This window comes from Drosophila erecta, unplaced genomic scaffold (genome assembly GCF_003286155.1).
Source record: "Drosophila erecta strain 14021-0224.00,06,07 unplaced genomic scaffold, DereRS2 tig00000021-arrow-pilon, whole genome shotgun sequence".
NCBI classification, from domain to species: domain Eukaryota; kingdom Metazoa; phylum Arthropoda; class Insecta; order Diptera; family Drosophilidae; genus Drosophila; species Drosophila erecta.
The window spans coordinates 16,400,309-16,414,945 of record NW_020825198.1 but is presented as its reverse complement, the minus strand read 5'-3'; the positions used below and the strand labels follow the sequence as shown (position 1 = coordinate 16,414,945).

The following is a 14,637-nucleotide window of genomic DNA, read 5'->3' as shown; positions in this document are numbered from 1 at the left end:
AACGATGTCGTTTGGTTTAATACTGCACACCTATTTTTTTGACCTATAAAGCTTGGTCTCAGCGCGCTTTTGGCGGTGATTAATGAGCACCCCGATCATGAGCTGGCTCATTAGTAATCATCTCTAACCACCACCCACTCGTTGCAGTTTACGCCACCTGCCACAACAGCACCACCAGCGGCAACTGGACCGCCTGCAGCAGGAGCTGCGGCCTTGGCACCGCCACGCGGCACACCACCACCCACGCGGGCTGCCATCAACTAAGCAATTTGCGGCTCTGCCAGAATCGCAGGTGCGACAAGGACGACCGCAAGGACAATAAGTGGAGCAGCAGCCGCCCGCTGACGCACAAGCGGAAGCAGCATCGCGCCCACAGCCACTCCCATCAGCATTATCATCACCACAAGGAGCACGAGGCGCAGGAGGAGCAGAAGGAGCACGAGGAGCCGGCCCACAGGATACGAGTGAGTGTCCTCCTAATGACGAAACACTTTTGCCACTTTGGGGAAATACCCACGAAACGGGTAGATCCGAGGTTTAAGGAGAGTCTATTTGAAAGTGCAGAAGCAAGTGAAACTTATTTTATCTATGTATTTGGATTATGATGTCAGAAATTGAAAGAAAAATATGTTTTCTTGATACCTCGGAACTTTCTCAGTTGAATAAATTTTTAATGGGAGATTAGATAGTTTCGGTTGTTTATTATTATTGCTTATATTCCTTTAATAATATACACTGGACATAGAATATTCATGTACCTGAATGAACAGCTATGCTCAAAGATGTTCCACTAATATCAGCCTTTTCAACTTATTTCCGGGATCGTGCTGTCGCAGAAGGGCCACGAGTGCCGGAGCATCCAGCGCCTAGGTCCTGCCAGGATACGACTGGGCGAGTGCGTTTCCCGAAAGCTGTATCGACCGAAGCTCTGTGGCCGTTGCCATCGCGGGGTCAAGTGCTGTGCCCCGTCGGTGTCCACCACGATACAGGTGAGTGGGATGTGGGCTGTGGGCTGTGGGATGGGCCTCCCAGGATACATATCCAACTCCTGCCAAGTGCCAACCGGGCTAAGACGGGCTGAGCTTAAAGTCCGCCCACCTGACGCCTGAGGAGGAGATATGAAAATCCCCGCGGATTGAGTTTGCTGCGTTTCCCTTCCTTTCCATTGCTCCTCTATTGCAGCTTGCAGAAATTTGCATTTTCCGCATCCTTGCTTGTTTTTCGACACTTGTCCTTTTCAATTAGATTACCGGTAATTTGAAACAATCCCATCGACAGCCAATCGACCATACTGTACTCATTACTTTTTCGTGAGAAAAGATCAAAATAGGTTTTATATATTATTATTTGCTGAGCATACCAACCAATTATTTTGTTGTGTAATCAAATCAAAATATCTTCACTTCCGACAATATTTTCCATCAATTTAACTTGTCTGCATAAGCAAATTATTATGAAATATATTATTCAGGCGTTACTATTAATATATTCTGCTGTTTGTATTGCCGCTCACCGCGATTTTTGTACTTTTACAATATTTGTTTATGCACTTGCCATAATTGAGCGCCACATTTATTTGATATTCGGAAATTTAATAGTTTTCCCTGCCGGTTATACCCAAAATACTATGGCACAATAGCGTTTGCTGTTTTGCTTATTGGCTCTCCCTTTTCGCTTCCTTTTACTTTTAATTAAAAGGTAAATGGCGTTAAAACGTCAATTTGCAGAGCTGCAACAACAAGAGCCAATGCCGAATCACGGCAAAATTAAAAGTCAAATGCTGCCCAGATGTCAAAATCAATTAAACACTTTCCACCCGCCCGCACTCAACGAAATGCATTTTTTGCAAGAAGTGGAAATCCTCTCTACTGAGATTTCGACATCCTCAATCTTTCTGCAAAAATTCTGTTTCCCCTTTATGCACTACCTTTTTTTTTCCTTCAGGTCGAGTTGCTGTGTCCTTTAAATGCTGTCGATCCAATTAACTACGTACAGCGACGTCAACCGAACAAAAAGAGGCAGATGAAGGAGCCCCAGGATGATGAAGATGATGATGATGATGTGGAGCATGAGCCGTTGCTGCAAAGTGCACAGTTATGGGACACGGTCGCCTTGGAGCCAATCGATCAGGAATTTCTGCAATCACACCAGATACAAATAGAGAATAAATTCATTGCCGTCGAATGGATACTGAAATGTGAATGCAGCACGAAGGTGAGTGAGTGTAGGAATTGGGTTTTGCATTTTTGGGCTGTTCTTGTCTTGTCTTCGGTGTTTTTGTGGCAGGAGGCCCATAATCGATGTCATATTACACTGGCCAACCGAATTCGCATGTCATTTGAGGCAATCATTCGGTTGGGTATCTACATCGGCATTCACTTTCCCCCTACGCCTTTCCCCCGAATTTTCCGTACCAGATGCACGAAAATTGCTTTCACTTGTCATTTTAATCGCATCTTTTGTTCCCCCCTTGCCATAGGAGATACCCTTTAGCTAGCGTGGAGCAAGGGAATGATGGGCTTTGATGAACAAAATGTCTTTAACATTTTATGATAAATGATTAACTTACTTTCACTTTAGGAAATACTCAATAAATTTAACATTTTAATGTTATAGAATAATCGATAAAAACAAAAATGTTTAAGCGAATAATTCCAAATAAGAACATATTTCAACAAATTTAAACGAGATAAGGACATCAAAAATATTTCAACGAGTATAGGGTTTCAGCATTTTTCTGGGTATCAACCAGTCTTCTCCTGTTAATCGCATTTATTTAGCTCTGGTTATTTCCCAGTCTATGCACAAATGTGTTTTTGTTTCCCCAAAAAAAATTATTGCTGCAATTTTTTTGTTGACTGCTTGGTTGCGAGGGGCTTCGTATTTCCCCTTCCTGCGGGTAAATGGGCCAAAATGGGTGGTGGCCAAAGAACGGAGGTTTTTCTGCGCCCAGCTGTCTGTTGTGTTTTCCCATTATTTTGGCGTATTCATCTTGAATGCCTTTGCCTTCGCCGCCCGTATGCGCTGTGCAATTGCAATGATTGGATTTTTATGAATACATTCATCAAAGGACCTCGCTCACTGCGCCACTGGCAAACTGAACGATAACATTTTGTTGCATACTTTCGGGCGGTAACTTTAAATCGCTGTGCGGGTGTGTGCGTGCGCTTGTGTGTGTTTGTGCGCCTAAGCTGGGGCTTTTGTTTTGCCTATCTTTGTTAGCTTTGAATGGGCATTTCGAAGCGTAGTCGAGCACAACAGCAGTGGATTGCCAAAATAGTTTTAAGAAAATTAGAAGCCACGGGCTGTAACTTTTGTTCGCGAATCGCTAGGTGAGCTTCATAAAAGTAATTTACAAAAATCAAAACTCCCTTCTTGATATTCCCGCACTCAATATTATACAATTGAAATTTTAATTGAAAGAGTAAAGTATAAAATGTATAGGGAAATTTAAATTTAAATTAAACAACTCAGTTTATATTTTTTTCTCTTATGCCGAAAGATTTTGCTGTAATATGTATAGCCATCAAAATACAATATTTTTAATTTCTATCTAAATCATCATAAACTACAATTAACTATGCAAATTTGTTTATAAGATCGGGTCGGGTCACAATTCTTGTATTTGTGTCAGCGGGATTGCATGCTAATTTTTACACGTGAATATCGAAAAACGAATGCTATTTTTGCTAGTGAGCGAAATTCGAGAGAAAGCCAGCACTCTCTTTTGAAATTCTCTTTCGCTCTCTTAGACTGATAAACATGCTTATATTGCAGCGTAGGCCTGCCAATTGCTTTATTCTCGGTTTAATTGCATTGACATAACATATCACCAACTCGCCGGAGCAACAGTAAAAGCCCTCTAATCAGTAAATGACGACTTATCGCCCACACCCATAAATATTCAGAGATAAAGAAAAAGAGGGCAAAAACTATAAACAATATAGGGAGAATGAGTGAAAATGAAAAATTCAGTTGTCAGCCGAACGTCAGGCATGAAGCACGGTCGGTTGTTATAAGCAATATTTATATATCCAATTTTGCACCACCATGAGTTCCGCGTCCATGCGTCCGCATAGTAAAATCGGGCAAACTGCTCGCATTGTGATCGTGGGTGCGGGATCCGCAGGAATAGCGGCTGCCACCCGGCTCCTGGAGCTCGGATTCCGGAATGTTCTGCTCCTCGAGGCGGAGGATCGCATCGGCGGTCGTGTCCACACGATTCCCTTTGCCGACAATGTCATCGACTTGGGCGGCCAGTGGTGTCACGGCGAGAAGGGAAACGTGGTGTACGACAAGGTGAAGGATCTGAAGCTCCTGGAGGTTACGGAGCCCCACTACGAGACCTACAGATGCGTTCGATCCAACAAAGAAGTCGTACCCGACGTCATAGCCGATCAACTAAAAACAGTAGCTGAAATGTCCATACCAGACAGGCAGACAGAGCTCCTGGACTTCGAGGGCACCTTGGGGGACTACATCAATATGAAGTACTGGAAGGAGCTGGCCAAGCTTCCGCCAATTGATCGTACCATTGCTGAGGAGTTCCTGGAGGTGTTTCACAAGTTCGAGGCCTCTGTGGAGGCGGCTGATCACCTGTTCGAAGTGTCCGGAAAGGGTCACCTGGAGTACTGGCTGTGCGAGGGCGAGCTGCTACTCAATTGGAAGGACAAGGGATACAAGAGATTCCTGAGACTACTCATGAAAGCCCAGGATGATCAGCCCGAAGATCTCGGCATCCTTAAGGGCCATGTGCGGCTCAACAGACGGATTGCCGAGATTAACTGGGAAGGACCTGATGAGCTCACCGTGCGTTGCTGGAACGGCGAGTTGATCACAGCGGATCATGTCATTTGTACTGTTTCCTTGGGAGTGCTAAAGGAGCAGCATCCGAATCTTTTTGTTCCCGCCCTGCCAGCCGCCAAAGTGCGCGCCATCGAGGGTTTGAAGATGGGCACGGTGGACAAGTTCTTCCTGGAGTATGAGAATCCTCCGCTGCCTGGCGATTGGCCTGGCTTCAATTGCCTTTGGCTGAAGGATGACCTGGAGAATCTTCGGGCTTCGGAACTCTTTTGGCTGGAGAGTGTTTTCGGCTTTTATCCAGTCTCCAAGCAGCCACGCATCCTGCAGGGCTGGATCATTGGCCCACACGCCCGGCACATGGAAACGCTCACCGAGGAGAAGGTCCTGGAGGGTCTGCTGTGGCTCTTCCGCAAGTTCCTGCCCTTTGAAACTGCCCATCCAGTGCGCATGCTGCGCACTCAGTGGCATGCGAATCCCAACTTCCGAGGCAGCTACACCTTCCGCTCCACCTACACGGATGCGATGAGAACTGGTGCCTGGGATCTGGAGGCACCGCTCCAGGATGTGGGCGGCAGGCCACGCCTCCAGTTCGCCGGAGAATCCACCCACAAGCACTTCTACTCCACGGTCCATGGAGCCGTAGAAACGGGATGGCGCGAAGCGGAACGATTGCACCGCTACTACCGGGCGGAAAACTCTCAGCTATGAGCTCACACCTGGGGATTCCGGATGAATGTGTTCCGAAGCTGTGAAATCAAGATTGGCCACAGGCAAGGGGCATGGATACTTAATACTTGTCTAGTCACAATTTATTATTGTGTTTCGTTCGGCCGTGGCGAGGAAAGTATTTGTGTGCCACAATAAACTAAATAACATAAAGGCTATGGTTCTCTTTGGATAGGCTAATCAGTTGAAGGTATTTACGAATTACACGATATGAAACAATAGAAAATACAATTAAGCGATACTCACACCGTTTAAGCAAAAGAGTAAGATAGTAAATGCTAACAATTAGTCAAGGCAAATATCTAATCGGTTCGTTGGGATATTTTTGGCACTTCGAGGGGGTTCTACCGAAATGGTCGTATCAATACTTGGTAACCGTTTTAAAACTATAATTAAACCTTTTATGTACTGCAAGATTAGATATACATTTTACATCTCACTTGTTGTTGACTACGGTGTTTGGTTTTAGCTGTAATAATATTTATCAATAAAATTTTAGGTAACTCCTACGAAATCAATATTTTCTGAGCACTTCAGTACTTATACTGTTGAAATCGAAATAAATTTACTGGCTTTCCACAGTTAATTTGTATTGTTCGTCCAATTTTAAGGTCTAAGCTGAAACACACATATCTGTACTTACAGTTTGGGTCTTTGTCGAGTCAGAAAAGCTAGAATAGGTTTCTTAAATTTCACGGCATCCAGTTGGTAGCAAAATTCAAACGCATTCTAAAAAAGCCGAAATAAAAGCCAACATGTTGACCAACTCATTTGCAGCGAACAGCAAACAGCATTGTAATTGCGCCTGTTTTTCGGAACATTTACAAACACTCGTTCCGAAATAGGGGTTGTGGGCGGTGGGTAGATTGCGGGGGCAGGGGGCAGGGGGCAGGGGCGTGACCACTGAGGTCTCACACATGCAAAAGTTCAGATTACGTGCGGAGTAGGGCAAACTAAAATCAGTTTAGCACATGCACCAGTATTTTGTGCTGCAAAAACGCAGTCCAAAAACCAACCAGGCCAAACCAGCCCTGGATGGCCACAGAAACCACAACTGTGCAACGGGAGCCAGGAATCAGGAGCAGCAGCGAATTCAGGAGCAGGATCAGAAGCACTGGCCATGTGATTTCACTGCACCAATGTCCCGGCAATTGCCGTCCGGCAAAAGCAGCAGAAGCACTTTGGCCGCCCATGTTGAAAATTCAAATTTATGCCAGCCGGGGCCAAAACATTCCAAATATCCTTGCTCGGCTCCATCCTTCTGTGACCAACTCCACCCATGCGCCAGCTTTCGACAGAAAGAAACTTTCTCAAGTCTCCTACAGCTCAGATTTTGAATAAATGGCCTTAGATTAATGCACTTTTACTTTAATTGAAAGGCAATGCAACTTTTTAAGCTTTAAATCCTTGAAGGTTTAGAATGTAGAAGCCCGTAAATTATAATTAGCCTAATTAGATATGCATTTAGTACTAACTAACTAATTATTCAAATGTAAATGGTTTACAGTCTGATTCTCATGTTGTTTGAAATAATACTATTTTGGGCTAATAGTATCTTGGGCTAAATGGAAGTTGAAGTTGAGTACTCTTGGAGTATTTTGGAGATCTATCGAGAAAAAGAATCGGCTTTTCTTTGCTGCCACTTTTTTCTTAGTGTATGTCCTGGCTGCCTTTGTGAGTCTGCATTTGTTTGTTTGTTTGCATGTCGCCCTGGTGGTCGTAGTCGCAGTCGTATCCTGCTCATAGTTCATCGCCCCCTTCCCGAGTCGCCACCTCTCAATTACATATGCGACTTTGTCGCCCTTCGAGGCGAAAGGAAAGCCCGAGTACAAGTTGGCCACATCTGTTGTAGCTTTTCCGCTGACCCTGCCCCTTTCCGTGTCTGAAATCCCAGTGCCGATCCCTCGGTTAATGCGCTGCAAGAGCGTCAGTCGCTGGTTCCGTTGCCTTTGGTGTCTAGCCAGCCGGATACGTGGTTTTTCTACCTATGCACTGAGAAAACAAGGGCTCTAGAAGAAAAAAGCGTCATTTCTAGCTCGAAAAAGGGAGCTCCCTCCACGAGCTTAATGCTTCAAATAACTTGAAGCAAAATAAAATTGCTAGTAAATACATAGAGAACAATTTACGAAATATTTCAGCAAGTACTAAGCGCTGTCTTCGGAAACTTAAAAAAATGTGCAGGATATCAAGGACATTAGGCTTCCTAAGAATGCCAAATAGAAAGAAGCTGACAGCCACTTGAGCTATAAGTTGGTGCCGAATAGCAACTATTTTTGCTCAGTGCCTCCATGCTCGTCCACGTGCTCCTGACTCCTCGAGTGACAATGTTAAACAAGTCTGTGTTTGACCAAAGGACACACATTTGCCTAGCTAGCGGAGCAGTCGTCCTGCTCCTGTTGCCGTTTCTGTACTTCGCCCGACTTGTGTTATGGCCCAGGTAATGGTTGTTATGACTGGCAAAGTATTTCTCTGTGTTTGCTGATTGCGATGGCGAGGGGAACGGGACTGGGCAAGTGGATGTCCATCGAGATGGGGATAGGGTGCAGTACAGTGAGTGGCTGACAGGTGGAGCCAGCTCACTTCACGTGGTTGCGAGTGGAACATTCGGCTTAATTGCACAACTAACTCACTTGCGCCGGGATTAAATGGGTTTAGTTTGGATTCCTTTATGCGGAGGCACGGGGCACGCTCTGCATTGTGTAGATTAAATTCCTGGAAATTCTGGGTATGTATTAAGGTGTGCTATTTGCATTGCAATTTTAAGTGGGTGCTAAAATGATACATATATGAAAAACGTACTTACAGTGGTATCCAATCTTTTAAAGAGGGAACTTAGAACCTTTTAGCTATTCAATTATTTGCGCTGGGCTGCTTTATTCCTCAAAATATTAAAAGAAACAATGTATAATGTGATTATATCTTTTGGAAAAATAAACTAAATTAAAGTTGCTTAAAGTTTACTTACATTTTCAAATGATTTAAATTCGAAAATGTAGTGCAAGTGAACGACAGGTTGAATGGATCCCATTTAAGAGCTTGGGACATCGCCTTAGTTTGCAGCTCGTGCTTCGTAGAATTCATGGAGTCGATCTGCCTCGCGCCATCCCGATTCAGTGGCTCCGTGGACCGTAGAGAAGTGATTCCGGCTCGTAGCCTCTCCGGCGAATTGGATCCTCGGTCTTCCATTGACATCCACCAATGGCGATGCCAAATCCGTGCGTCCCGTACGGAGTTCATCAGCGTAAGTGGGGTAGAAACTATAGCTGCCACGGAAGTTCGGATTTGAATGCCATTGAGAGCGAATAAAGTTTTTTGGATAGGGTATGGGGAACTTAAGGAACTTCCTGAAGAGCCACATGAGTCCCTCGAGGACGTGCTCCTCGCTGATGGTTTCCATGTACCGCGCGTGGGCCCCAATGATCCAACCCTCCAGTAACCGCGGCTGGCCGTCCACACGATGAAAATAACAGATACTCTCCAGCCAGAAGTACTTGCCATTTCGTAACTCCTTGAGGTCTTCCTCCAGCCAAAGGAAGGTCATTTCTATAATGTTGTCCGGCACTGGCTGCTCCTCGAACTCCAGAAGGAACTTGTTCACGCTCCCCAGCTTGAGACCCTCTATGGACCTGATCTTGGAGGCTGGAAGAGCTGGCACAAAAAGCTTCTGGTGCTTTTCCTTCAGAACTCCCAATGAGACAGTACAAATCACATGATCCGCTGAAACAATTTGACCGTTCCAGCAGCGGAGAGTCAATTCACCATCTCCTTTCCAATTGATCTTAGCAATTCGTTTATTGAGGTGCACGTGTCCCTTAAGAACTCCCAGGTCCCCGGGCTGATCCTCGCTAGAATTCAGCAGGACACTCAAGAATTTCCCAAAGCCCTTTTTCCAGCTGTATTGATCCCCACCGCTATTAGCGAAGTTTCGAAAGTTTCGGGTCGAAAGCTCGGACAAATTATCGCAGGCCTCCATGCTGCAAAGTATCCTCCTTAGGCAGTCCTGGGCCTCCTTTGCAATGGAGCTATCACTCGATACCAGCTTGTGGCCATCCTCCTTCCAATATGCATTGAAGGCATCACCTACCGAACCCTCATACTCGTCAGGCACATCGAATTCGTTTGTCAATTTCATAAGAGCCTTGTTTTGTTCGTCAGTGAGGATTTCCTTGTTGGAGCGAATAAATTGAACGACAAAGTCGTGGGTCTTGCCTAGGAGATTCAGGTCCTTAGCCTTCTCATAGACCACATTGCCCTCTTCACCATGGCACCATTGGGCTCCCAGATCGATGACGCTGTCGGCAAACGGGATCGTGTTGATGCGTCCTCCAATGCGGTCTTCCGCCTCAAACACCAAGACATTTTTGAATCCTTGCTCCAAAAGTCTGGTAGCAGCTGCTATTCCCGAGGCCCCCGCTCCGATGATGACGATCCTGGCCGTCTCCTTGGTTCTTAAAAAAGCAGTTGCTTCTGAGCATGCACTCATGTTTGAAGGAAAGGGCTAATTTACTTGGTGGATTGCTCAAGCTGACTTAAATGCTGAAAACCAAATTGCGATGTAATGTTTGGATATGCAGGCTTTTATAGGTGTGTTTATCTTTGCATTCGTATCAAATTAGTGCTTGCCCTTTTGCGGTTCCCATTATCTGTTTAAACATTGTGCCCATTTACTATACCCTTTACTCGTAATTTAAATGGGTATGCTGATTCGTTTCCAACCCTATAAGGTATATATATTCTTCTTCAGGGTCAAACAAATATTCATTTATAACATAACAAATATACATACCAAAATACTTAGTCCCTCGGACTTCTTTCGGCTGAGCAACGGGTATCTGATAGTCGAGGAACAAGATAAAGTGTTCTCATTTGATTAATACTTTTTTGCTTCCTACTTACGTACTAAGAGGAAACACACTTTGTGTTTAAATCTTTCATTGGACATCTTGGCTCTTGTAAATGCATTCAGTGAGCATTCTTTATAATTGAATGACAATGAATTTACTTTTCCTTTTTCAAGATCATCGTTTTCAGGAGCATTTTGCGGTTTGAGTGGTTCCTTATCAACCTAACACGCAGAAACCACTTTACTAACTCGACTGCAACATGTAATCTGTCAACACAACTGATAATAAGTGCACTAGACAATGCTTATTTTTATCGATAATAGTAGTGCTCTACTATTAAGGTAAATAAATACACCACAAGTACAAGTACATTGGCAAACTAATTGCTGAACAATAATTAAAACGCGCTGCATGCCAACTATTTGAAAAAGAATACAATTTCTTTAGCGATGGGGGACAAGAATTTAATTAAGCTTCCATTAAATGGAATATTTTCAAGCCACAAAATTTATATTAAAATTTCATACGGGCTTCCCCTCTTCTCTGTTCCGCCCCACAGAATTGCAACGCAGACAGCAGCAACATCAGCAGCAACGTAAACGACAATATGGCTAACACGAATAAATATGGTTATTACAATTACAAAAACAATAACAACAACCGAGGCCGGAACCACGAAACTAATGGCGAACCAAATGAGCCGACCAACAACAATGCCGCCAACAACAAGGACAACGAAGAGGATGTGGTCGACAGCGGCAACAACCTCGACCACAACGACGTGGATGTGGATGTGGACAACATGTCCTCGGAACAGCAGCCGGATATAATACCCTATCCGCCAAGTGTGGGCGAATCCAGTTGGAAGGCCGAAAAGCTGCGGCAGCAACAGCAGCAGCACTGGCTGCAAAACACATAGCGTAAGCGAATCCCGCGCAAGTTATAGGATGGAACTCGATCGGCGGAGGGCAAGGATATAAGGCAGTTAAGGCAGTTAAGGCAGTTAAGGCAGTTAGAGAGTAGAGTTAAGATTTGTACAGCATAGCGATACTTAAGGCCCCAAGGACGGTTAGGACTGTAAGGGGAAGTGGGAGAGGCGATGCAAGTAATAATAGGATTTGAACATATCGAGGCAGTAAGTTTATTTATGTGAACGATAGGGTTAGTACTAAACCAAGGGCAAACAACAAACGCAGGCCGAGTAAAATATAATAAACAATATTTTTGCAAGCATCTATACACAGCAACAAACGCGACAAACCAAAGAAAAAAAGAAGACAGAAAGAAAATTGAACATTTTCAGAAGATCATTGAAATGGAATGCTGCCCCATAATGACGTACGTATATGGTAATAATAATTTAAATAATATACGAGCATATGTAAAAGGCTTAAGCAACCCAAAACCAAATGAACAAATGCGAAGTTCGTGTGCATTCAAGTTATAACTGTGCTATATACTCACTTGTATTCCGATCTACACGTACGCCTAAGACTCTGCTTGAACAAAGAATTTAGCTGGATGCAAATGGACAAGGCCAGGATCCTGGTCATAGTTTCGTTAACCCCCAACCACACATATCCCCGGAAATATCCCGAATCGAGTTCTCTGATTTAGGTCATGTGTCGAGCGAGGCTTAGCCATCACCCATATCAAATGTATCGATGTAAGTCAACTCTTAGCTAGCGTCAGAGTTATCCGTGTGCAGGCGAAATTCAGAATAAATTAAATGCGAAAATATTAAACGCCACATGAGTTATTTACTTAAAAGGGGGTTATTAACAATACTTCTGCGCCACGACGTCCTCGATCCACTTGTCCCACTTCTCCAGCCACTTTTGGTATGCCACTCGCTTTTCCTCGCCGCCCAGGGCACTGTACCGGATGGAGTTGATGGCCAGGCTTTTGAGGAACCGCAGATCCGCCTTCATCGGTGCAATGCCCAGGAAGGCGAAGTAGAAGTCGTGGGACAGCGGAGCACAGCGCCAGAAGGATGGATCGTCTGAGGAGATAACAATGGGCACATTGGCGGCCAACAGGAGCGCCGCCGGATGATTCCGATAGTCCACGCCCAGTTGGAGCACCTGATTTGACACCGGACACACCTCGATGGCGATGCCCAACAGTTTGGCCAATCGCATCATCATCGGATGCTTGGTAAGGGCGTATCCATGGCCGATCCGTTTCGTGCCCAGCAGGATGGCGTCCACCAGGTTCTCATCGATGGGCGATCCAAACCAGTTCGTCTCGCCCGCGTGGAAGTAAAAATTAATGTGCTCGGGCATTTTTAGCAGAGGCTCCACAAAATCAATCAGCGGTCGCCCCAGCTCCTCTTGACCAACCAAATCAAAGCCAACCATAAAGCTGGGGAATTCTTTCTGTTAAAAACGGGAAATTACTTAGTAGACTTAATGGCGTATGATTACTGAAAATATACCTATTAGGGAACTATAAAAAATGTATTCTAAGCAATTAACGAAGTCGATAAACTTACATTGAGTTCGACAGCTGTCTTCACATATTGCTCGACCACACTGGGCTCCACTCCTCTGAGAGGGGCGTATATCAGCTTGGAGCCAATAAAATCTGGATGGTCGGCCTTGAAGCGTTCCAGCTCCGAGTTGTAAATGGCCACCGTGTCCCGGACGGTCAGCATATCGCCATCGAGGCAGTACAGAGGCGGGAGCAGGGATCGCAGTTCCAGATATTGAACTCCGTCCTCGGCAAACTCCTTCAGGGCATTGTAGTAGTAGTCGGCCCAAATGGGGGCGTGGCAGAGCAAGCCGTCCAGCAGAATAAAGATGCCCATGAAGTGGGCCCAGGCTTGATTGTTTGAAACGAACTTGGAGAAGGGATACATGCTGAATCGACGCGTAAGATATTTGGCCACATTCTTTTCACCTCGCCGCTCACGGAACTCTGCCATTGGCTCCCAAATACAATCCTCCACTGGTTTCGTCGTGGGCTTCTCTTTGGAAAAGCGGAAAGCAATGGCCTTGCAGCCCTCCTCGGCGGTGCAAATCGAAAGATTCTCCCGGTAGGTCAGACTTATGAGGTAGGCTGTGCTGCAGAGCGCCGTATCGTGGGCATGAAGCACGCCGCCCTTCGGCATCCCCTTAATCAGGTTGAAGATCGGCGACTTTTTGACCTCGGTCAGGGTCTGAAAGATATGCTGACCCGGCGTGAATTTGCTGGGATCCAGTATGCCCTTGGATATCTCTTCCTTCTTGACGGCCATGATCACCTTGTTGGCCGCCAGTTCCCGTTCGCTGAGCCTTATCTTCTGGCCCATGATGCCCAAGTGCCCCACCTTGGCGATGGCTTGTCGCAGTGTCTTGAACGCTGTGGGTGACAGTTTCCGCAGGGAGCGACTTACGGACACCGTAGTGTGCCCAATTTTGGCACACTTGCTCAATGCGCGGCGAGAGGTGATGGCCACATGTCTGATGGCCGTCATATTCGCTTGAGCTCCCTTGGCTGGCCACTCTATTTGGCCAAGGGTTTCATGGGGAATTTAGTTGGGGTTTCGTTAGCCGAACATGAGATTTACACAATTTATTTACCCTGCGAAATGTGTCACGCCGAATGTGTCAATAGGCCGCACATTTGTTTGCGCCCTCCCCCATTGCCGTTATACACAAAATGGCGACCGACGCATTTCCGCTTTAACACTAAAGCCGCGACCCCGTCAACTACACACATGCGGCTTTTATTAGTAATTTATGGCCTCGTTGGATCGCGGACTGGGTTCAGGCATCGCTTTTTATGCATCCGCGCGCCCTCAACACCGCATTAAATGTGCACGACATCAAATTGATGAGGCTGCCACGGCCGGCGGCAGATAGAGCGCCAGTGATGCCGATTTGGCGTTTTTCTTTTGTATGACCAAACTGAAATTACACAAGAAATCACATTTAAAAACATCTCACCGAAAAATGGGCTCAATAAGGCAGAGTAGGCGGCACTGTTCAAAATCGCCAAATGCAAAGATGTCATCTACACTATATATATTATGTATGTACCTGCGCAGACCAATACAACGTTTTGTGCAATTAGAACTGAGCCCCATCCATTTTGCATCGATCCTTGGGTTCCTAAGCACCTTTTCCAGCCAAACACAATGCGTTGATAAGAAGAGGTGGCAGCACCAAATGCCTCATCCACACACTCTTGCGATGGCCCATCAATTTTACGGTCGCATACATGTGGCAGGACCCAGCGCGACTGCATCCGCCGCCGGCCCATAAAACTCCTACAGCTCATT

At 45.5% G+C, this 14,637-nt stretch overlaps 4 protein-coding genes across 5 annotated transcripts in view; 2 read left to right on the top strand and 2 right to left on the bottom strand.

Moving 5' to 3' along the window:
* LOC6546284 (basic-leucine zipper transcription factor A) overlaps positions 1–12,118 on the top strand; it is a 50,666-nt gene extending 38,548 nt beyond the window's left edge. For both annotated transcript variants that reach the window (XM_001972872.3, XM_026977133.1), the window contains 4 exons: positions 148–464; positions 837–989; positions 1,945–2,214; positions 10,933–12,118. In XM_001972872.3, coding sequence (XP_001972908.1) covers positions 148–464; positions 837–989; positions 1,945–2,214; positions 10,933–11,292 — 1,100 coding nt within the window. In that variant the 3' untranslated portion in view covers positions 11,293–12,118. The remainder of the gene's footprint in view (positions 1–147; positions 465–836; positions 990–1,944; positions 2,215–10,932) is intronic.
* On the top strand, positions 3,769–5,682 carry LOC26526609 (spermine oxidase). Its single transcript, XM_015158827.2, has one exon. The coding sequence runs from the start codon at positions 4,051–4,053 to the stop codon at positions 5,509–5,511; it is 1,461 nt and encodes a 486-aa protein (XP_015014313.1). The 5' UTR covers positions 3,769–4,050; the 3' UTR covers positions 5,512–5,682.
* Positions 8,567–10,091, bottom strand: LOC6546214 (protein anon-37Cs). Its single transcript, XM_001972873.3, has one exon. It carries the CDS (start codon positions 10,010–10,012, stop codon positions 8,579–8,581), a length of 1,434 nt encoding a protein of 477 aa, XP_001972909.1. The 5' UTR covers positions 10,013–10,091; the 3' UTR covers positions 8,567–8,578.
* LOC6546283 (adenosine deaminase 2) lies at positions 12,114–13,971 on the bottom strand. Its single transcript, XM_001972871.3, has 2 exons — positions 12,868–13,971; positions 12,114–12,751 (listed from the first exon to the last, which is right to left on the bottom strand). The coding sequence occupies exons 1-2, from the start codon at positions 13,828–13,830 to the stop codon at positions 12,152–12,154; spliced, it is 1,563 nt and encodes a 520-aa protein (XP_001972907.1). The 5' UTR covers positions 13,831–13,971; the 3' UTR covers positions 12,114–12,151.
* Between the last annotated feature and the right edge of the window lie 666 nt (positions 13,972–14,637).

What these genes read in the sequence shown, in the direction of transcription:
- LOC26526609 (XM_015158827.2), top strand. Translation starts at nt 4,051, where the DNA reads ATGAGTTCCGCGTCCATGCGTCCGCATAGTAAAATCGGGCAAACTGCT.
- LOC6546283 (XM_001972871.3), bottom strand. Translation starts at nt 13,830, where the DNA reads ATGACGGCCATCAGACATGTGGCCATCACCTCTCGCCGCGCATTGAGC. An exon ending in AGACAGCTGTCGAACTCAAT is followed by an intron (nt 12,752 to 12,867) that starts GTAAGTTTATCG and finishes CGTTTTTAACAG; the next exon opens with AAAGAATTCCCCAGCTTTAT.
- LOC6546214 (XM_001972873.3), bottom strand. Translation starts at nt 10,012, where the DNA reads ATGAGTGCATGCTCAGAAGCAACTGCTTTTTTAAGAACCAAGGAGACG.